Here is a 24,764-nt window from a genome sequence, read left to right as displayed (position 1 = left end):
CAATTACTCTTGCTACAAGCCCAAAAGTTTCTCAAGTTTCGTATTTATGACCATCTTTCACGATCCACAGCCAAATGGAAATGTCTCGTAATTACACCTGAGAGACAAAATGGCTTAATTTTTTAATGTCCAACACAAGCACATTTTTACTCGGGAGGCAAAAATAATAAACTTCTTTCTTAACGTTTAAATATCCTATAGCTGCCAACATGGCTAACGGTGTTAATTTTTTAGTAGTTGGGCCATTTTTTCCAAGCCCAGATATAAGTAGGTTACTTCTTTTGGGTTTATACAAAGGGGTTGGAGATTTGGCCAACAAAAAAGTAGCATGCAAGAATACTGCTAGAAATAAAGATTGATAAACTTATTTTACAAAATTCCTTCACTCAAATATAAGGGTTTGAGGGTTATTAAGTCATCAAGTGATTGTTATCTCAATAAGTTGCCCACAAGTAGAGATGAAAAAATGGATAAGCGACTCAGTGGTTATTACCGAATAAATAAAAAAATACAACCAATTAATGTAGTGTTTAATGCGTTTGAATAGACCAGATTTCAATGCATTCGATTAAACAAGTAGAAAAAGTGGGTAAGCGACTCATTGGTTATTACCAAATAAAAAAATACAACCAATTAATGTAGTGTTTAATGCGTTTGAATAGACCAAAGTTCAATGCATTGAAGTGGGTAAGCGACTCATTGGTTATTATCAAATAAAAAAAATACAACCAATTAATGTAGTGTTTAATGCGTTTGAATAGACCAAATTTCAATGCATTCGATTAAGCAAGTAGGAAAAGTTGTGCCTCCATCAACAACACCGCCAGGTATTCCCCCTCCCCTTTTTTTAAAAAAAAAAAAAATTGAGAACATCAAACGGACTATAAAATGGCTTTTGGTACATAAAAGGTCTAAAAGATACTGAGAAAGTGAAACAACCCAATTTTAAGGAAGGAAATTGCATCCATGGGCTTTGACGACATGGTTCACGATAAACTTAGCCTCTCTTCTACAGTGTTGGATTTGGAGCTTGGAGAATAATGGAGCAATTCAACACACTCAACCAACTAGATGCGTGTCTTCCATGAGGTCAAACTTGGATTTAAAACTGCATCTACCAATGTCAAAAGGTCTGACTCGATTGTTAAATTATCTTTCTCCTTTCCCTATTTAAGTTAGCTAATAGGCGATGGGTCCAAAGTAGACCACCTGTACAATGGACCTCAAAAATGATGGGGATCTCCTTTGAATTAGGTAATAGTCAATCACCCAAAAGTAGAGGGGGAGGACCTTAATGGTCCTTGACTTCAAAAGAGAACTCTTCTGAATGTGTTCTGTGTGTAATGTATATTGAGAGTTTGTACAAACCCCTACTTATAGGTGTTAACCTTGATTTTAAAAGGCAAGAAGCCGGAATATTCTCCATCAATCCACATCTCAGCCGGTTCTTTTTATTTCTTGTTTTGTATTTCTTCCCACAAGTACTTCCTCATGTGAATGGCTAGCTATCTTCGGGAGAGAATTCTACTTATGCTTTTCAGTGGCGGTGTTACACTACAAAAAGTGATTTTGCGTGCATGAGTCCATGATAGCATCATGGGGAACTCATCTGATGACTTAAAACGCAAAATGTGAATAATACAAGTGATAATTTTGTTTAAGGTTTGGGATCGACTGGTAATTTTTAATACAATAATTGACTAAATAGGTCGTCAAAATTTAAGTGTCAATGACGTCAAGAAAGCCTCCACGTCTTAGAGTCTTATCATTGTCGATGAGTGATTGCTCGTAAATAGCAACCTAGTGGGCTCAAGACAGGCATTTACAGTCTCTCCAACCGGCGATGAACTTGACACCAACCCCGTCTAGTAGAACATCCATAGAGAAGATGGATAGACAAGAAAAAGGGAGTTCTCAGGTTGTGCCTGAGAACAATGGACGTCGACGTGGTGGTTCAGTGGTGCCAATGGTGTTCATCGTTGATGCGACGCTAGTTGTGGCCAGCGGCCGTTGTGGTCAAAGGTGTGACAGCAATGATGGTTGATGCCGATGGGTTTAGGAACGAAGTTAGGGTGGGCTCATTGAAAAATCCAATGGAAGGGATAGCATATTGGTATAGTGTGTGGAATTAGCATATCTCTACCCAGTCAATTACAAGAGACCATTGGGCTTAGATCAAATTATAGTCTATGCATGGGAGAGTGTGCTCAAATATTTAAGATTTTCTTTGTTTAGGTTTGAGTAGAAGCAAAAGTAAAAGTGAAAGTGCAAGTTTTTTTTTTTTTTTTTTTTTTTTGCTTTTCCTCCAAAATTAAAAATTGTACTCAAATTTTAAAATAAAAATGTCCAACTTACGTATCAAAATTTTCTTATTGTGAAAGTTTCAGGTGTTTTTTTATTAAAAAATAAGCTTTTGCCAAAAAAAATTACATTGAGTGAAAAACAAAATTAAAAGTCTATGCAAACCCCCCAACAATTTCATGATTTAATAGTTCAAACTTTTTGAGTGGTCGGATAATAGTCTCGTAGAATCTTACACTAACCTCATAGATCCATCCCTTGTTACCATGTAAATGGCAGCTAATTCTCCATTTGTTTCACGTAATATAATTAATTTGGAAAACATTTTTCTCAAATCAATCCCTTATATTGCTTACAAAAATTATGCAATTTAGAATATTTTCATTGTTGACTACAATCTATATTTATACATATTTGTGGATGATAAAAATAATTTTTGTTTATTCATTCATGTAAGCAAAACGAGCGATCAATTTTTGAGAAAATATTTTTCACACAAATTCATTTTTTGGTGAAACAAATAAAGCTAAACATTCACCACATTGTTCTGAACACTAACCTCAAGAGGTAAGGCATTGCATCTCATCACGATGGCTATGGTTTGTCGCTACCGCTCTCAAGTCTAGCACTGAACATGACTTTGGCTGCATTTGATCATGGAATGTCTAGACTAATTACCTGCGAATCTAACTTAATAAAAAATTTCTAGACTTTCTATATCCTACTCGATGTGTGGAACGTGACCATATAAACCACTAGCAATTGTCACGCTCCTTAGCCTAAGCCAAATTGATTGGAAAAGGGACAAAGATTGCTTCGTCGCAATCCTTGTTTCAACAGCTGCCCATACTTTCCGAAACCTCTCTTAAATTATGGAGCATTTCTTTCTTAAAACATCATTATAGAAACTCGTCTAATTTCCCAGTCCGTTATTAATAAGGTTCAACCATCAAATTGGACCAAACGATGGAATTGGACCGAGTTTAATGCTCCAATGCCATGCCGCCAAACGCATTCTTAATGCATCGACCCCACGCATATATATATATATATATCCGCGTAGCAACCCCATCATAGTGGGAATTAAGGACCCATCTAATCTAAATGGGAATTTGATTAATTGTTACCTACCCTCTATTCATGCATGCATATATAGCAGTAATCCCTATTCGTGCTCATGCATCTTTCTACTTGGAATTTCAGTGATGGAGGAGTCCCGTGAGTGCAAAGTTCCAGCAGCAATTCTGACCATTGGCACAGCCAACCCTTCAAACTGTGTTAATCAGGACAACTATCCTGACTTCTTCTTTCACGTCACCAACACCCAACATTTGACCAATGTGAAGGAGAAGTTCGTCCGCATTTGTAAGCCCACATGCTTGTTTCAGATCATCCAAAAAACAACTTTCTTGTGCTTTTAAGTCCAAGAGTGCGTTGTTTTTACTGTGCATTTCAATTACGTAAAAAGAAATTAATATTTAGAGAAGATAAGCATTAAGCTTCTCGAGATTAGTTTCCTTGGCCACTCTATTATTAGTTACGATCATAGTAATTACTTTTCAATTGCATGACTAGGTACCTTTCAAAATGGGTTGTAGTGATTAAGGGTGATCGGTTCCTAGATAGGTAGGTTCCGGACCTGAAATTTAGAACCTAACCTTCTATAGCTGACTCCCATTTTTAGGAATACCTACCATGTTTTCCCTAAAACTGGATGTGAAACCTACCATGTTTTACCATTCTAATTCCAAGATCTACTTGAAAATCTTTTTCTTTTTTTTCGGTTCATTTTTTACAGTAAAATTATTTGATGAACAAATATGAAATATTCCTAAGAATCATGTTTAATGACTCACAGCTCGGCTAACATCATGCAAACACACTAGTACATTTTCAACAATACATCTGTAGTAGCTATGAAATATACCAAAAAACATGTTTAATTACCTTACAGCTTAGTTAACATCACGCAAACACACCGTTACGTTTTCAGATAGAACAATAAGAGGAAATATTTCAAGATTGCAACTCAAAAACATTTCATCGAGCAGGTTTTGTGTGTTTAACTAAAAATGAGAAGGTTTTGTGCGGCAAGTGCTACACCGATATGACCACCCACGGCAATCGAAGCAAGTGCCCTTAGCTGTCGCCTCTGCGGATCGTCTCTATCCTATTATAATGTTGTGATAGTGGCATTAGTATATATCATGTGTTCTATGCTAATGAGCACTGCCCAAGACCAACTTTGTAATGTCATCTTATTTCAATAGAAATGATGGATGAATGATTTCTACACTACTCTTTGCAAATGCATCCCAAGTCAATTTTCTCTAACGTGACATGGAACTTATGATGGCAACACGCGTGAACTGCGCTAAGAATCCAACTACCGAGAACTGCCCATAATCCATCTATTTAAGGATTTTGAAGAATGCAACAAGAGGATTGCAGAAGAGCATCCATTACACAACAAGAAGTAGACCGCATTTGGCCCCTACGTTTCAGCTAGAAATGCTTTGCTAATGAATTGGCTCATACAGAGTTGTGACCGATATGTCCAATGTGCCAACGGACTTCCACAAACGGAAACGTTGAAGAGCAAACCTGAATTGTTGGGTTAACGAATCAAACGAGACATTAGTTTCTCTAGTTTTTCCGACTTCAGGTGTCTAATTTAGTAGGGATAAGAACCTATTCTTCGGAATAATTTCTATTTAAAAATGATTTTCTGTAGTTATGTTTCCTGAACGAGTTTTTAAGTATCTGAAAATGTTTGGTAACTATATAAAACTTTTATTCCCAGAATAAAAAAGTCTTTGGTATGACTCTCAAATTTTTTTGTTACTTAGAATTTTTACTGTGATTACTTAGATTCCAGATAAGTACTCAAATGAGTTACTGATTAAACATAACACTCATGGAATTCCACATTGTTACCTCTAAAACTTCGGCTTCTTGTCTTTTAGCAGTAGAAGATTGCATATATGGAGATGGCCGCAAAACTAGGTCGATGAACGCTATCACCACATCAATCCCTCGGTCGAGGGAAGTGTGCATCCTAATCGGCCCCCCAAATGGCGGCTACCCTGTATTGGTCCCCTGTTGAGCAGGAATGCCGAGATGTTGTTTTCATGAATTAAATGCACTTATTGCATCATCATGAGAGAGATCAAGTGGAAATAATTTTCTTCACAAAAAGAGAGCCTTTTCATTTTTCTTCCTTTCCTTTAGGATACACAATCCTATACTTCTGTGCACTTAGAGAAAAAAACAAGTTATTTTCTCTTTTTAAGAAGTAACCCTCAAAATAACTACATGAGCGGTTATTTTCTTTAAATTGCGGGCTATGGGCTCTTTTGAGTTATGGGCTAAGTTAGCCCAACATGGGCGGCCCAATAACAACAAAACTCATCATCTCCCACTTGGCCATGATGGGCTAAATATAACCCTCTCTTCTCTGCAATATCCATACTAGTAAATACTTCGTGTAACCATACTATGAGTAGACATTGGATTTTTCCATTAGCTTGCCACTCAAGTAATACTAAGGATCAATGTACCTATATTAGACAAACAATCAGTGGTATTAGACAAACAATCAGTGGTATTAGACAAAAACCATTAGTGGTACAATAAATGAAAAACCAACTTACCCGAAATTCCCCATTATGCACATGGATTCATACGTATGCGTGCCAAAGGTGAACTTGGCAAGACCAAAGTTTGCGACCTAGAATTAAAATTTTAGCTTTCATAACAATAACTTGAATTCAATAAACAACTTATTGATATTATCATGTCATCACACCTTAGCGTCAAATCCAAAAGAATATTGGAGGACTTGATGTCACAATGAATAACTCTGGGATTACCTAAAAGGTCAAATCAATAAAAATGAAACTCGAACATTATTATAGTAATGATAAGGTTTTTTTTTTTTTTTTTTTGAAAAAAATACTCACACTCTTCATGTAAGTAAGCCAAATCTTGTGCGGAACTTAAAGCCACCTTCATCCTCTTAGGCCAAGGCATGATAAGGCAATCAATACTTGTAATAACATTTGGGGTAGTTATAATCAATCGGATTTTGAGCTTTGAAATAACTAAGCATACATAATAGATACTGACCATGCTAATGAGTTTATAGCATGTTGTTTGGGACGAATTCATAAATTATGATTCTGAGAGTGTTAGAATCGCAATAACCAACCAAACACATGAGGCGAGGGTGGTGATATGGTTGATGATATTGACTTCTACTCAAAACACCATCTTCCTTTACTGACTTCTAGCTTTTAGTTGCTTGATGGCAACTAATTCCTCGCTCAAGAATACTCTCTTATGAATGAGCCAAAAATCGCCTTCCTTGAGTAGACTGAAATCAAAAAAATCATCCCTTGTCATTTTCAGCTCTACGTACTTAATGGCCTTATGCATAACACCTAAGGCAATGGAAGAGCTCAGACGTTGGGACTCCATTCTACCAACTTAATGATAATGAAAAGCATAGTTAGAAGAATTGATGTTAGAGATCTTGGTATTATGAACATGTAACTATTGTGGTCCAACTGTAGAGCAAATTCTTATTAAAAAATTAAATCACATACAATGAAAAGGACAAGTGTGAGGACAATCGATGTTGATTCCTCAATCAGAATTTGCTCTACATTTACAATAGTAACATGTAAATAATACCAAAATCTGTAATATAAATTCTTCCAACTATGCTTTGTTATTATTATTAAGCTAGTAGAATGGGGTCCCAATGTCTGACCTTTTCTATCTCCAGGCATAGCCTTTGGTGTTCCACATAAAGACCTTTACGTACAAAGAGCTAAAAATGGCAACAGATAATTTTTTTGATTCCAATCTACTCGGAGAAGGCGATTTCAGCCGAGTACTCTCGAGCAAGGAATTAGTTGCTTTCAAGCAACTAAAAGCTTAAAGTCGGCAAGGGGAGAGGGAATTTCGAGTGGAGGTCAATATCATCAACCATATCCACCATCGTCACCTCATCTTTTTGGTTGGATACTACGTTTTTGACACTCTTAGAATTCTAGTATATGAGTTTGTCTCAAACAGCACACTGGACTCTCATTTGTACAATCAAATCTATCATGTATGCTTAGTTATTTCAAAGCTCAAAATCCGATTGATTATAAGTGCCACAGATGTCATTGCAATTACTAATTGCCCAATCATGCCTTGGCCTAAGAGGATGAAAGTGGCTTTAGGTTCCGCATGAGGCTTGGCTCACTTACCTGAAGAGTGAGTATTTTTTTCAAAAAAAAAAAAAAAAAAACTTATCATTACTATAATAATTTTCGGATTTCATTTTTGTTGATCCGACCTTTAAGACAAACCTAGAGTTATTCATCTCGACATCAAGTCCTCCAATATTCTTTTAGGCTCTGATTTTTACACTAAGGTACGATAACATGATAATATTAATCGGTTGCTTATTGAATTCAAGTTATTGTTATGAAAGCTAACATTTTTATTTCAGGTCGCAGGCATTGGACTCACCAAGTTCACTTTGGGTATAGATACACATGTCTCCATTATGAAAGCTAACATAATGGAGACTTTCTGGTAAGTTCATTTTTTATTTGTCGTACCACTAATGGTTTGTCAAATGCAAGTACATGGATCATTGGTATTACTAGAGTGGCAAGCTTATGGGAAAAGTCGATGTCTACTCATTCAACGTAATCTTGGCGGAGCCACTCATGAGAAGAAAAGCATCAGATGCTGATCAGCCTGAGGACCAACAGTCTTTGGTGGAGTGGGTAAGATGTAAATGAGTTTTCAATTTAACTTATATGAGTTTAGATTTTCAATAACAAATATGATATATATATATATATAGTCGATCACCTAATAGGACAAATTGTAGGTTATCGTCTCATCGTTTACTTTTCCTAATGATGTAAAAGAAACATTATGTTAAGAATAAGGAACAACAAGCCAATCACTTGTTGCATATAATCCAAATTGATAATCATGAGATATGTTAAAAAAAACATATAATTTATTTGGCAAGTTTATCGATAATTAAAAATGTAATAAAGAAACAAATTTAGTTGTGAATTCATTGCAAATCTAGTCTTACTCTTCTTCTTCTTCTTCTTCTTCTTTTTAATAAAAGCATTATTTCATTACTAGAGTCTAAACGAAGAAGTGCTCATAAGGTTTGTGGAGGAGTACAAAGCCAATTTGACGATTAAATTTTTTAAGAGAAAATTGTTCAAAAAGTCTTAAACATATTATACTTTTGCCAATTGAGCACAGTTTTAAACCATAGAATCCATAATTTTCCCAAAATTGCAATTTTAGCCCAGTTTTAAAACTTACCGACACAATCTCACACCTTTTGATTTTGCTTCATATCTGGATAGTAAGTGCAAGAGTTCACTTGTTAATATTAATAGTAACAGATGACTTTAGCTACCCTCTACCACCCAACATTTCATCAAAGAAGTAGTTCTTTTGTTCTATTAGAGTAGAAGCAGAGGGGGGCGAGGAAGGGTGGAGACAACAAGGATAGTTTTAAAGACAGCTAGCAATGAACTACATCTGGCAGCATTGGGAAAATCCAAAATGGAAGAAGAAGATTTGGGTGAAGGTGGCCTCGCCTAGTTTTTGGGCAAGGTTGCTTCACCCATGACCTTTGCCAAAAAGGCCATCACTATGGTTGTCACGATAGTACGCGTGACAATGGCATTCCAAATGGGGCTGAATCAACCTCAAGAAATGGTTGAGTTTCCAATCGCAAATAATTTTTTATTTATTTAGTGTAATAATATTAATTTTGTGGCATCTATAAGTGTAACCTTAATTCTTATTAATGTTTTAAATAAAAAGGGCAAATATTCATTGAACTAGCGATCCTAATGACGTGGTTCGCCATCACCCTAGCGATGGCCATGTACACAATTCCTGCAGTGGTATCCTACCTCCATAGTAAAACCAACACATTAATTGAAATAGGCGATGTTGTTGAGATCATATGGTTCCATAAAAGCATCTTGAAAGTATAAGAGCTCCAAAAGCCAAATGATGTTGAAAGATTGAGTGACCTAGTCACGATGGCATGATGATCATCGACTCTTAAAAACCCTATTGAAAATTTTAAGCTTTTCGAGCCTCTCCCAAGCCAACATAACAACCCTCTTCCGAAGTCTTTTCTAATTGGGATGGTTTGAGTGAAAATAAGAATGCCACAAAGAAGCTACCGCTTGAAGCAGTTTAAGCAATTCTATCTTGTCTTATCTTCCGAGTTCTCGACTTGTAAACCCGATGAGGATAGTGACAGATGTTCATTTATTGGCCTCAAAACAATAATCTCTTAATGTAAGCCCATAACCAAACCTATATTGCGATCCTTTCAAAAGACTTTTTTGATCGATCAGATTGTGCTCATCTCAAATGTTTCCGAAAGCCTTTAACATGGGTTATGTGAGATACCCTCAGCAATATTAGTTACTTCCCACGCGATTGGATAGGATGAAGCAGCTATATTATCAAGAGTGTGTGAGAAACTCTTTCTGACTAAGAAGTTCTAATTTAGCATGCTTAATGAGCCTTTTTCACGAGTCGTAGCTATTCTAATAAGAACTTGACTCCCAGAGAACTTGATGATTAATTATACATCCCCAAGCAAGATGACAGTTCTGCACCATAAGAAAAGGAAAAGCTACCTACATGAAAAGGAAAATCCCGATTTTGCAACGCCTCACTTACGTCGTAACATGACCACAACGCTTGGTCACATGCGAATGAGACCTTTGGCTGTAGCACTCGCTCGGACATTAATGAGGCCTTTGGCTAAACACTATCAATAAGGATGGATTTATTTAGGTGTCCAGATGCGAAGTCCACCTAGTGCACTAGGGTTGCCCCAAGCTAGAAGGCTCTAGTATCAAGTTAAATGTAAAAATGTGCAAGAGAGAAAATGAGGAATTTGTGCATAATTCGATATATTGATAAATACTACGTAGGCCTATTTAGAGGTTTTAAGCCACTCTCACAGCCTACAAACAAAGCACTTTTTTCTAGGTTTGTGCTAAGATTCAATAGACAAATCTTTTATTTCGTGATTATGATTTCAATGAAAATGTTTTATGACCGATTTACATGAATATTTTGCAAGCCCCTACTATTAGCGACACCGGTAGAATGGTAGGGATACTCAAATAAAGTTGTTTAGCAAATCTTGCAAAATCTCACATGCCACAATAGGTGATCAAGTTCTTGGAAAAATATCACTTGGGTTTATTTGTGTAGTATTTTCCTTTCGATTTGATAAAGCATTTTACCACTCATTTATATAGTATTTTCCTTTCAATTTGGTAAAGCATTTTACAACTCATGTATATGTACCACATTTAGTAAAGTTGTTTACCAAATCTTGCAAAATCTCAACTTAAGATGCCACTATTATCACAACATAACCCCTCGAGGAGAGAGTTAGATTTAAGGGTGTTGACACCTAAATTTTACAATTTTATTATGTGCAAAATTAGGAATTAGTCACTAAATCAAAAAAAAAACAAAACAAAAAAACAAAAGTAAAAACAACAAAAAATAGAAAAAAAGAAGACATGGAAGGGGCCGGGCCGGATTTGGCCTTGGCCCGGCCCATTCCGCTTTCTCCTTCCTCCACTTTCGGATGAAACCCTAGCAACAGAAAGAGGAGAAAAGGAGGCACAGGAACGGGGCTCAAGAGAGAGGAGGTGGGGGAGTCCGAAGAACAAGGGGCGAGTTGGAGAGAAACCAGAAGAAAAAAAAAAAAAAAAAAAAAGGAAGGAAGGAGCCTCAGCGGCTCCGCCCCGCGGCCGCGGGAAGCCTTCGCTGCGTCGGCCGCCGCGCGGCGGAGCCGCTCGTCCGCGAGCACAGCGCCACCACCGCCGCGCCCCGACTCGCCTGCAGCCCGCGCGTCCGTGACCCCCGCTGCAGCTGCGACGACCCGACGCTCGCGCCACCTCCACCAGGCACCCGACGCCCTCTCCGCCCGAGCGTCGCCCGTCGACCTCGCGCCACCTCCGTCCAGTGCTCGCCGCTCCGCTACCTGCCGCTGCAGCACCTCTCAGCGACTCCTGCAGTAGCTCACCTCCAGCGTCCCTGCCTCTGCCCACTTGACGCCGCGCTAGCGCCCCCCGACGCTAGCAGATCTGAACCGGTCGCCGCGCCGCTGCCGCCCTGCAACCGTCTGAAGCTCCGCCCCGCTGTCGCTGTTTCCGCGCCCTCCGCCGGTCTCGGCCGCTCCTGCAGCTAGCACCAGTCCGCCCCGTCGCGCTGGAGATCCGCCAAAGGCCCAGATCTGATCACGCTCGATCAGATCTGGGAGTCTTTCCCCTCCGCCGCATCATCTGCCGTCGCGCCACCACCGCTTCACCCCGACTCGCCTGCAGCCCGAGCTTCCGCGACCCTCTGCAAGAGTCTCCTCCTGCCGCCCCTACGACGCCGTCCGAGCCGCTCCTCTGCCCGAAGCCGCGACGCCGCCGCTACCCACTGCCGCTGACGCCGCTCCTTCGATCCCGTCGCGGCACCAGCACCGCGCCGTTGCTGCCCGTGCCGCCGCCACCCGCTGCGCCGTCGCCGTCGCCGCCATCGCTGCCCGGTGTCAGTGCCGTCGAGAAGCCTTGGAGAAGGAGGCTCAAATCGGGTCAGAACCGGGTCAAGCAACCCTCCAAACCGGGTAGGGTTTGGTCTTCGAAGTGGGTCAGGCTTGGGTTTGTCTCTGGGCCGGGCTTCAGATTTAGGTAAATTGGGCTGGGCTCTTGCGGGCTTAGGAAATAGGTGGGTCTTTTAATTTTCTTTGGGCCTTGACTAAAGTATTAAAAAAAAAAAAGAATTTTGGGCCACTAGGGCCCGTTGCCACCAACTAGGCCGAAATCGGGTCCGGTCTACGACCGGACCCGACCCGCATCGAACGGGCTGAACCCGGGTCTGGTCAGACCGGACCCGACCCGGTCCGGCCCCGAATTTTATTTTATTATTTAAAAAGAAATTAAAAATATTTTTTTTAAAAAAATTTCGAAAATCCAAAAAAATTAAAAAAATTAAAAAAAATTAAAAAATTAAAAAAAATTAAAAAAATTAAAAAAAAAATTAAAAATTAAAAAATTAAAAAAAAAAAATTAAAAATTTCGAAAATCCAAAAATGATGGGTTTGATTAGGACTTGCCATGTATTGCCATTTTAGTGTAATTAGACCTTTATTTGCTCGTATATTGATTATGTCAAATGTTTAATTTGCATATCTAATTATGTTTAATTGCACGTGTTTTATTTTATTGCAATTAGGATCTTGGTAGTTATGATTATTACTTTAATGATTGCGCGCCTGCATGATCACCTCACATGTTAGTGGATAAATATGAAATCAATCCAAATTGCCTGCCAAAAATCATTTTGTTAAAATGAACAAGATTAGGTACTGAAAGGGCACTAATTGGTTAATTAGTGTAATCAAGTCCCCCGAACCTAAATTCTCTGTTGCGTAGGAAGTGAGGCACGCTCCCATGCCTCATTTGGTTTCTAGCCCAGGCCCCAATAGGCTAGTGGCGACTCCTTTTATGCAAAATTTCTTAAGAATATCCCAACGTCACGCGGGGTATGGGCTTGGGAGAGCTCGCGCCTAACCATGGGCCTTAGGCCCGTCTTTTAGGCAATACCCCTAAACCTGTTCCCTCTCCCCGAGGGTAGGTCGCGACAGCTTGTATTCTCAACTCCGAACCGACAACTTTTCATTAACTTAGGTTCTTCCAAGTTTGTACCTCATGTGACATCAAGCGTTCAAGATTTTAATCGATTTAAGCCTATACAAATTTTGACTAAGGAGTCGCCACTAGCTCTTTTGGGATAGACTAGAATCCTAGTAACAGGAGAATATTTTACTATCTATACAATCAAAGATTTTAAACTCAGGTTTTTGGTGCTAATGTCGTTTTTGTACCTTACCTAATCACATGCTAACTAACACCATGCCAACCTATCCAAAAGAAATCTAATGTTCATCTTAACCATTCTAAAACAAGATAGTTACTACCCAAATATTAAAATACGCAATTAATTATAATCATGAAAGAAAACACACAAGTATCCAAATATTGTCCTTAAGAATAAAAAGACAATCAAAACAAGAATCCTCTTGTAAAGCCTTAAAAACTTGTCAAATTTTAGATTTTAATCTCAAAAGGTTTTCTAATTGAAATTTTCTTTTTAGAATTTTCTTTTAGAATTATTTGAAAATTTTTTGAAATAATTTTTCTAATTTTCTCTAGATTTTTTAATGATTTCCTAAATTCTCTATATTTGTTAGTGATTTCCGAATTTTGTTAATTTTAATAAATTTTCGATTTAAAATTTTCAACATTTTTATTTTATTTATTATTATTTTTAATAGTAATGTAAAAGAAATTCGGACCGGGCCAAGAGACCCGACCCAACCAAACCGACGCGGACTCTATCGGTCCGGGTTGGACTAAAATCGGGCGGTCCTAAGGCCCACTCATTTTTTTAGAACAAAAATCACCCAACCTCCAGCCCATTGTCATTTCTTGTCGGCCCAACGCTTTTTTATTCTAAGCCCACTTCTCATTGAAATTCCACTAACCCACACTCCTAGCCCATGAACAGTACCCGGCCCAACCTTTTTTTATTTAATTTTTTTATTCTTTTCTTTTTCTCTTTCGTCTTATTCCCTTCATCTTCAACCTCACCCCCCTACGCAGCTCACCGAAGATGAACGCCTGCAACTCCCTTCCCCCCGCCGCCATCTCTCCGGCCGTCGACCGCCATCTTCCGCCGTCACAGAAACAACACCACTCCGACAACCACCCGGGACGCTGCCCTTTTTTTCTAACCGCAACTTAATTACAAAAACCGGAGGACATGAAGAGAAAAGAAACATGCGGAAATAGACTCATACATTTCACGAGTGATCGGCAAACGTGATTTCCACGCCAACATAGCTCTCGCACAGCATTGGAACATAAGACTCAAAGAAAAATGAACCCAGAAACGGAATGAACTACACGCTAACTTGGTTCGGGCATTTCAACAAACAAATGGCAGGTGTATTTATACATGAAATTCAGAAGCAAGCTCAATACTCTATTCGATCCGAACGTAACATATCAAGCTTTAGATCAATATTACTTGCCACAAAAACGATACTAACTTCGAACAACCTTCTCACGCATTGATCATCAAGCCATATATCCTAAGATCGGCAAAGAAAAGCAAATAGAGATTACCTGGCTTCGAAGACGAAATGTGATCGGCTATCCCCATGAGTGGGTTGGGCTCGTCTTCTGGCGCATCGTGTCTGGTTTCCGCAACGCTTTTGACGCCGGCGAACGGGCGATGAAAAGGCAACGAACGGTGGCGAGATCCGGGTGGCGGCCACCTCCGATGACCGACGCAGATGATCCTCCTTCCAGTAGAATCCTCTTTTACGAGGCACCCTCTCGTCGCGGCTTTTCTTCTTCCGATCCTCTCCAAAAAAAACGAGGCGCCCCCTCTACCTTCTCTGCGCCTCCGAGAGCGTCCATTTCCCCCACTCTTTTCAGAATCCCCTTCCGTTAGACCACGCTCTCTCTGGTTTCTTTTCTTCAATGGCCGAACGCTCGACTTCTTGCCTCCAGAATTAGCGCCCTGCCCCTCCTTTCTTTTTCCTTCTTTCTGGTTCGAGCTCGGGCAGTCCCCTCCTGCAAACCAAAACCAGCCGAAGCTCCCCCCTTGGTTCTCTCACTTTCCGGCTCTCCACAACTTGGCCTCTTCAACGGCCGCCCTCTCCGAAAACCGACAGGCGTCTCTCCTCCTTTTATCACGCGAACAGGATCCTCTTCACGCTAGCATCCCTTCCGTAGAAGATGTTCCTCGGCGAGCAACTCCTTTCTCGGATTCTCTCTCTGCGATCCGGTCTTTGCCAAAACCGCCGAGCCTCTCTCCCTTCCCTCTCGGTATCTCTCTCTCCGTAAAAAACAGCCACTCAAGCCTCCACCGATTCTCTCTATGATGCGGTTTTACGCCCTCACCATAACCGAACGATTCCCCTTTTTCGCCCACGTCCTTCACGCTTGCTCGCACGCCCCCTCCTCCACACTTGTGTGCTCAAGGAAACAAAGAAAAATGGGCCAAAAGAGAGCAGGGAAACGGGAGATGGGTCAAGGGCCGAGCCGAAAGTTTTAGACAAGTGGGGGACATGCCGCCCGCTCCAATTCTTCCTTTCTTTCTTTCTTTTAAAATTATTATCATTTTCATTCATCCTGTCTATTCATTCATTTGCTTTTTCGTCACTTTTTATTTATTTTTCTTTTTTTCTCTTTTTTCCTTTTTCTTTTTAAATAAATGAATCCTTACAACATCGATAAAAATTCGAGTGTCAACAGATATCAAAATAATGAAAAGAAGAAAATGAAAAGTGAGACGTTCAATGAACCACAAGAGATAATATGACCAAAACATATAAAAAGAGAGTGTCTAAATAGAAAAATGAGTGACAAAAGCACAACTCTTATTATATTATTGAGTTGATGAATCTATTATACCAAATATCTTCTCAAACATTAAAATTGCTCACTTTCACAAAAAAAATCCACATCCTTTTACACCCAAATCAAAACCCATCAACCATGAAAAGCTATGCAAAATGAAAAGGAATAATTATTAATTTGTTTTGAATTTCAATATCCATGTGATTGTTGGCATTTCATGCTGTATATTACAGTATCCACGAGAGAATCTAATTCTAGATTTAGTTTTTTCCATTGTATGTGAACTCATGCAAGATAGACAGAGTTGTCGCAACCTAAATACCATTGATCGCCCTCTCCAAAGTCATGGTAGCATTAGAGCCAAATGGAACTCAATGAAAATCATCTCGTCACTGAAGAATTGAAGCTTTTAGAATCTGCAATTCCCTTGCTTTGCCTCCCAATGTTAGGAGGAGATAGTTAAGTTTAAGGGTTGCTAGAAGGCCTTGGAATTGATTGATTTTTTATTCATATCTTTTGATTCGATGCGAAGTCTAAATTCTCGCCATTCATCTTGTTCTCCCCCCCAAATGATTGCGACTAAGAGGAGAGGTGATGGGATTTACTTGGAGAAGAACTATATGAAGAATAGTGTAATAATTTATTACAATTAACAATTTATTAAATCCATATTCCCTCACAACCGTAAGTGCTACTATACCTCAGATTAATTTAGCACTTACTAACAACTGATCGAACATACAAGAACAACCCTTGCATGCATCGGGATCCAATGAGAACAAAAGTTTTGTTAGCTTTGCAAGGATCGAGCATAAAAATACTTTCTTGATTTCTCACCAAAAATTAAACTTGTTATTCCAATTTCAAAAATTTACAAAATAATTACGTGCCTAAAATTAGCATAAAAGTACTTTGCAAGATTTAGCATAAAACTAACAATTACTCTTGCTACAAGCCCAAAAGTTTCTCAAGTCTCGTATTTATGACCATCTTTCACGAACCACAACCAAATGGAAATGTCTCGTAATTACACCTAAGAGACAAAATGGCTTAATTTTTTAATGTCCAACACAAGCACATTTTTACTCGGGAGGGAAAAATAATAAACTTCTTTCTTAACGTTTAAATATCCTATAGCTGCCAACATGGCCAACCGTGTTAATATTTTAGTAGTCGAGCCATTTTTGTCCAGGCCCAGATATAAGTAGGTTACATCTTTTGGGTTTATGCAAAGGGGTTGGAGATTTGGCCAACAAAAAAGTAGCATGCAAGAATACCGCTAGATATAAAGATTGATAAACTTATTTTACAAAATTCCTTCGCTCAAATATAAGGGGTTGAGGGTTATTTAAGTCATCACGTGATTGTTATCTCAATAAGTTGCCCACAAGTAGAGATGAAAAAATGGGTAACCGACTCGTTGGTTATTACCAAATAAAAAAAATTTACAGCCAATTAATGGGTTTGAATAGACCAAATTTCAATGCATTCGATTAAGCAAGTAGAAAAAGTTGTGCCCCCATCAACAACACCGCTAGGTGTTCCCCTCCCCTTTTTTTTTTTTTTTTTTTTTTTTGAAATATAGGAGCTTCATTCAAGTAAGAACATCAAACGGACTATAAAATGGATTTCAGTACATAAAAGGTCAAAAAGATACTGAGGAAGTGAAACAACCCAATTTTAAGGAAGGAAATTGCATCTATAGGCTTTGACGACATGGTTCAAGATAAATTTAGCGTCTCTTCTACAGTGTTGGATTTGGAGCTTGGAGAATAATGGAGCAATTCAACACACTCAACCAACTAGATGCGTGTCTTCCATGAGGTCAAACTTGGATTTAAAACTGCATCTACCAATGTCAAAAGGTCTGACTTGATTGTGAAATTATCTTTCTCCATTCCCTATTTAAGTTAGCTAATAGGCGATGAGCCCAAAGTAGAGTACGCCTGTACAATGGACCTAAAAAATGATGGGGATCTCCTTTGAATTAGGTAATAGTCAATCACCCAAAAGTAGAGGGGGAGGACCTTAATGGCCCTCGACTTCAAAAGAGAACTCTTCTGAATGCGTTCTGTGTGTGATGTATATTGAGAGTTTGTACAGACCCCTAACCTTGATTTTGAAAGGCAAGAAGCCAGAATATTCTCCATCAATCCACATCTCAACCGGTTCTTTTTATTTCTTGTTTTGTATTTCTTCCCACAGGTACTTTCTCATGTGAATGGCTAGCTAACTTTGGGTCCTACGTATGCTTTTCAGTGGACGCATTGCACTACAAAAAGTGATTTTGCGTGCATCAGTCCATGATAGCATCATGGGGAACTCATTTGATGACTTAAAACGCAAAAATGAATACGCAAGTGATATTTTTGTTTAGGGTTTGGGATCGACTCATAATTTTAAATACAGTAATTGACTAAATTGGTCGTCAAGATTTAGGTGTCAATGACGTCGAGAAGCCTCCACATCTTAGAGGCTTATTGTTGTTGATGAGTGATTGCTTGTAAATAGCAACCTGGCGGGCTCAAAGCGGGCATTTACAGGCTCTCCAACTGGCGATGAACCTGACACCAACCCTATCTAGTGGAACAGCCATAGAGAAGATGGACAGACAAGAAAGAGGGGTCCTCGAGTCATGCCTAAGAACAATGGAGATCGACATGGTGGTTCAATAATGCCAATGGTGTTCATCATTGATGCGGCGCTAATTGTGGCCAGCGGCCGCTGTGGTCAAAGGTGTGACAGCGACGGTGGTTGATGTCGATGGGTTTAGGGCGGAAGTAAGGCTGGGCTCATGGCAAAATCCGGCTGAAGGGATAGTAGATTGGTACAGTGTGTGGAATTAGCATATCTCCACTCGGTCAATTACAGGGGACCATTGGGCTAAGATCAAATTATAGTCTATGCATGGGAGAGTGTGCTCAAATATTTAAGATTTTCTTTGTTTAGGATTAAGTAGAAGTAAAAGAAAATGTGAAAGTGATTTTTTTTTTTTTTTTTTTTTTTGCTTTTTCTCCAAAATTAAAAATTGTACCCAAATTTTAAAATAAAAATGTCCAACTTACGTATTAACACTTTCTTATTGTGAAAGTTTTAGGTGCTTTTTATTAAAAAAAAAATCTAATATGCTTTTGTCAAAAAAATTTACATTGAGTGAAAAACAAAATTAAAAGTCTATGCAAACAACCCAACAATTTCATGATTTAATAGTTCAAACTTTTTGAGTGGCCGCATAGTAGTCTTGTAGAATCTTACACTAACCTCATAGATCAATCCCTTGTTACCATGTAAATGGTAGTTAATTCTCCATTTGTTTCACGTAAAATAATTAATTTAGAAAATATTTTTCTCAAATCAATCCCTTATATCGCTTACAATAATTATACAATTTAGAATATTTTCATCGTTGACTACAATCTATATTTATACATATTCGTGGATGATAAAAATAATTTTTGTTCATTTATTTATGTAAGCAATACGAGCGATCAATTTTTGAGAAAATATTTTTCACACAAATTCATTTTTTGTGAAAAGAATAAATCCTAAACATTCACCACATTGTTCCAAACACTAACCTCAAGAGATAAGGCATTGCGTCTCATCGCGACAGCTATTGTTCGTCACTGCCCCTCTCAAGTCTAGCACTGAACATGACTTTGGCTGCATCTGATCATGGAATGTCTAGACTAATTACTTGCGAACATGACTTAATAAAAATTTTCTAGACTTTCTATATCCCACTCGACGTGTGGAACATGACCGTATAAACCACTAGCAATTGCCGTGCTCTTTAGCCTAAGCCAAATTGATTTGAAAGGGGACAAAGATTGCTTCGTCGCAATCCTTGTTTCAACAACTGCCCATACTTTCCGAAACGTCTCTTAAATTCTGGAGCATTTCTTTCTTAAAACATCATTATTAAAACTCGTCTAATTTCCCGGTCCGTTATTCATAAGGTTCAACCATCAAATTGGACCAAACGATGGAATTGGACCGAGTTTAATGCTCCAGCGCCATGCCACCAAACACATTCTTAATGCATCGGCCCCACGCTACACATATATTTACCCGCCCTAGCAACCCTATCCTAGTGGGAATTAAGGACCCATCTAATCTAAATAGAAATTTGATTAATTATAACCCACCCTCTATTCATGCTTCCATATATAGCAGTAATCCCTATTCGTGCTCATGCATCTTTCTACTTGGAATATCAGTGATGGAGGAGTCCCGTGAATGCAAAGTTCCAGCAGCAATTCTTGCCATTGGCATAGCCAACTCTTCAAACTGTTTTAATCAGGACAACTATCCTGACTTCTTATTTCGCGTCACCAACACCCAGCATTTGACCGATGTGAAAGAGAAGTTCGTCCGCATTTGTAAGCCCACATGCTTGTTTCAGATCATCCAAAAAACAACTTTCTTGTGCTTTTAAGTCCAAGAGTGCGTTGTTTTACTGTGCATTTCAATTACATAAAAAGAAATTAATATTTAGAGAAGATAAGCGTTGAATTATCGAGATTAGTTTCCACGGCCACTCTATTATTAGTTACGATCATAGTAATTACATTTCAATTGCATGACTAGGTACCTTTCAAAATGGGCTATAGTGATTAAGGGTGATTGGTTCCTAGATAGGTAGGTTCCAGACCTAAAATTTAGAACTTAACCTTCTATAAGCGACTCCCGGTTTTGGAATTTAAAACCTGCCATATTTTCCCTAAAACCGGATGTAAAACCTACCATGTTTTACCGGTCCAATTCCAAGATCTACTTGAGAATCTTTTTTTTTTTTTTTTTTTCGGTTTCATTTTTTACAGTAAAATTATATGAGCAACAAATATGAAAATGTATTAGTGTGTTTACAGTAAAACCTACCATGATTTTTTTTTTTTTTTTCGGTTTCATTTTTTTTTTTTTTTTTTGTGTTTAATGACTCACTGCTCGGCTAACATAATGCAAACACACTAGTACATTTTCAACAACACATCTGCAGTAGCTATGAAATATACCAAAAATCATGTTTAATTACCTTACAGCTTAGTTAACATCACGCAAACACACCTTTACGTTTTCAGATAGAACAATAAGAGGAAATATTTCAGGATTGCAACTCAAAAAACATTTCGTTGAGCAGGTTTTGTGTATTTAACCAAATTGTGTATTTAACCAAAAATGAGAAGGTTACGGTGCACAGCTCATAACCATGCACGGTTTGCGTATATCAACCCAACTCATAAGGTTATCTGTATTTGTAAAATAAATATAGAACAATCCAAACTAATGAGGGAAAATTACCAAAAAAGTTATAAATTTATTGCAATTTTTCAATTCAGTCATAAACTATTTTTTTACCAATTTAGTCCTAAAATTTTTGCTACTATGTCAATTCAATCTATCCAACCAAATTTAGCCAATCGGTGCTAACATGGACGTTGGTCGGCTACAAAGAATAATTTTTTAATAATATTTCATTTTCTTATTTTTTAATTTTTTTCTCTTTTCGTCCTCCCTCCTATTTCATCTTCTTTGGCAACTAGTTAAAGTGGAGGCCAATCATCAGACTAAGGTGGCCAACCAATGGCTAGCTCACCTAGATCTCGGAGAGAAGCCCTCACTAATGGACAGGCAAGCTTGACCTCGTCGTCATTGGGAGGGGGCAAGCTCACCCATCCACTCGCAAGGCAAGCCCTCATCGAATATGGCGAGGCCCTTACCGTCACCAAAAGGAAGAAGGAAGAAGGAGAGAGAGAGAGAGAGAGAGAGAGAGAGAGAGAGAGAGAGAGAGAGAGAGAGAGAGAGAGGACAATATAAAATTTTAATAAAAAATTTAAAAAATAAAATATTATTAAAAATTGTCTGCCAGTCTTTGGTGACATCCATGTCAACATTAGTCGGTCAAATTTGGTTGGATGAATTGAATTTGCACAATTATAAAGGATTTAAAACTGATTTGGTAAAAAAAAATAGTTTATAACTAAATTGGAAAAATTACAATTGATTTAGGACTTTTTCGGTAATTTCCCGAAACTAAAGGAGAGGCCTCATTGCTTGGTGTACATAGAGAGACTAAATATAACCTTAGTTTCCTAAACAATGACTCTTTAAACTACATATTTTAGGATGCTGGTTTCTGTATGCATTTCACTTTTTTCACCAAAATATGTGAGATTATCTAATTTATTCTATGGACTTATTCCCGTTTGCCATTCATCAAAATTAGCGATGGCAAAATGATACTAGAACCAATAGTTTAAATCCTATTTAATTGGGAATCATAAATGGATTGTCCTTAGTTTTAAAATAAGCTCAAGTGAGTCATAAATAAATTACCTAACAACTAAATGGATCTATCAACCCCAAAAAAAAGAAAGGAAAAAGAACTAAATAGATCTCAAATGAGCCATAACTGGGTTACCTAGTAAACTTAAGTGAATCATAAACAACGTCTTTCAAAGAATTCATAACTTTTTTATGTTTCTTTTTCTTTCTTTCTTCTCCTTTTTCTTCTATGAAATCCGGCAAGGGTCAGCCCCAACCGACCCTTGCCGGTCATAGGCTTGTCGACGCCCGAGTGAGATCCGTGAAGCCCTTGCGATCACGGGCGAGGGTTGCGATCCACGCCCGAACATGGCAACAACCATGACCCTTGCCCGCAAGCCAGCTCGCTTGTAGTTAGCAAGGAATAGCCAACACTCACTTGTGACCAATGATGGTTCGCTAGCAATGCTTGCCGAACGTAGAAGGAAAAAAGGGGAAAGAAAGAAAGAAAATAAAATATTAAAAATTAATTTAAAAAAATTATAAAAATTGTTCACTAAATTTGTATTGGTTGGAAGTATTTTACAAATATTTATAAATAAATAAAAAGTCATAAGAAGCAAATTTTCTTAAATTTTGTTAAATATGAAAAGTGTTTTAGCAAATGGGTGTAGGTAAAAAAATTGTATTATGAATAAATGGATTATAAATAAATTGATTAGTTGATTTGGATCGGATCATTTATAACTCAACTCACTCTTCTTCTTCTTCTTCTTCTTCTTCTTCTTCTTCTTCTTCTTCTTCTTCTTCTTCTTCTTCTTCTTCTTCTTCTTCTTCTTCTTCTTCTTCTTCTTCTTCTTCTTATCAAAACCCAACTCATTTGTTTGAGAGTTCTAATCAAAATAAAGAAACAAAGAGATTAAAACTGTAGTAGATGCTTTTGTCATATCAACACCGTTTTGATCTGGCTGAATTCAGAAAATGACACTTTTACCTGTCATCCTTTTTATGTTGAAAATGGACTAGACATAATCAAAGTGAGCTATGACTAACCACATTATGATAACCAAATTAATTAAAAGTAAACACATAACACATATACTGTCTCTTCTACTAGTGCAAACAAATCTAAATGACGGACATAAACCTTCATCCCTGTCTAACAATGCGTCCCTCTCCATCTGTCTTCGACTTTTAAAAAGATCATTTGACTCCACAAGCACGCCCACCTTGGTATGTAAACACCGGGCCAATGAAATGCACGATAACTTCACTGTCTATATAAAACGCAAGCCAAACTTCTGATGGGTGACTTAAATAAGAATGTTTACAGACTGAAATTTTAATTTGTCGGAGCTAGAATATCCAATTATAATTCCCCGAATACCCTTTTTCCGATCTATACTCTCCCATCCAATTAAGACATAATGATTCTAGAATTTAGTCAATAACGGGTTCAGATGCACTAGGCTTTTCATTTCTTTTAACTCATCCTAAACTCTGGCATATTTTTCAACGATGCTGATGGCAATGCTTTTCTATGAGTAATGGTTCTTTCAAAATTGATTCGGCTTTCTGATGATGCTTCTTTGATGGTGAGAAATCTGCGATAAAGAAACGATATTTTCACTTGAACGAAGAAATTCTCAAGCAAAACCCAGCTTTATGCTCTTACGGTGCCGTATTGCTAAACTCACGTCAAGATTTGACGATCGACATGATCCCGAAGCTCGGCATGGAAGCTGCGGCGAAAGCCATCAAAGAATGGGGCCAACCGAAGTCGACCGTCACCCACCTTGTCTTCTGTTCCTTCTCCGGCATGGACATGCCCGGCGCGGACCTAAAACTCCTCAAAATCCTTGGCCTTCGACCTTCAGTCAACCGGATCATGCTCTATAGCCTCTGCTGTAATGCCGGTGGAACCGTCCTCTGAAAAAATTTGAGTCTTCTAGAAAATAATCTTAATTGCAATGCTATAAATACTTAAAGACTGGGAAGGGCCAAAGGTAATTAGAATGATTTAACTTTAGGGAATCTATTTTTGGAATTGATTTGATATAATTTGGAAAGGTGGGGATTTGATAGCCTAGCAAGGTAGGGATAAAATTGAAAGAGGAAAAAGGCGAGCATGAATTCATCGAAATGAGGATTAATTATATTGTTGAAATTCAACGGACGTCACAATCCCCTTTGAAAATATGGACCATCATGCAATTTAATAAGTTCTTGTGTTGCATGTAAGAAAGACTGCCACATTACAATTTCTAAATCAACAATGTTTTCGGATTCTAGATAGTCATCAAATAAAGAAAGTTGTTCTTGGGATATTAAGAAAAGAACAAATTCCAATAAAAGACACAGCCTTATAAAACGATAGATATCACATTTAAAAATTAGATGACAGTTTTCAGCTAAGTGAAATAAGCTAGGTGAAAATAATTTTCAAATTAAAATATATGGGTCGGTAGGTATGTAGTAATATTACCCCTAAATTTTTTAAATCCAAATAATATTATTTTCAATCACTAAATTTCGGCGGGAAAGCCAGGACACGACCGTTAGCAACCGACTGACACGTGGTCGAAGATGATTCGTAGCGGGCGTCCATCCTGAATTCTCTCACGGCGAGCGTGTCAAGCAACGGTCGAAATTCCTAAACTGAAGAGTCAGCAGATCACAGCCGTCCAAATCACG

The 24,764-nt window shown here is 38.2% G+C and overlaps 1 protein-coding gene across 1 annotated transcript; it reads left to right on the top strand.

Moving 5' to 3' along the window:
- The first annotated feature begins 1,843 nt into the window (after positions 1-1,843).
- LOC120291769 (chalcone synthase 17-like) lies at positions 1,844-24,003 on the top strand. Its single transcript, XM_039309497.1, has 4 exons — positions 1,844-2,039; positions 3,505-3,666; positions 9,292-9,296; positions 23,671-24,003. Exons 1-4 carry the CDS (start codon positions 1,844-1,846, stop codon positions 24,001-24,003), a joined length of 696 nt encoding a protein of 231 aa, XP_039165431.1.
- Positions 24,004-24,764: the final 761 nt, after the last annotated feature.

The sequence above is a fragment of the Eucalyptus grandis genome, chromosome 3, assembly GCF_016545825.1.
Source record: "Eucalyptus grandis isolate ANBG69807.140 chromosome 3, ASM1654582v1, whole genome shotgun sequence".
Classification (NCBI taxonomy): domain Eukaryota; kingdom Viridiplantae; phylum Streptophyta; class Magnoliopsida; order Myrtales; family Myrtaceae; genus Eucalyptus; species Eucalyptus grandis.
Note: the sequence above shows the minus strand (reverse complement) of the source record. Positions and strands in the feature narration are given on the sequence as shown.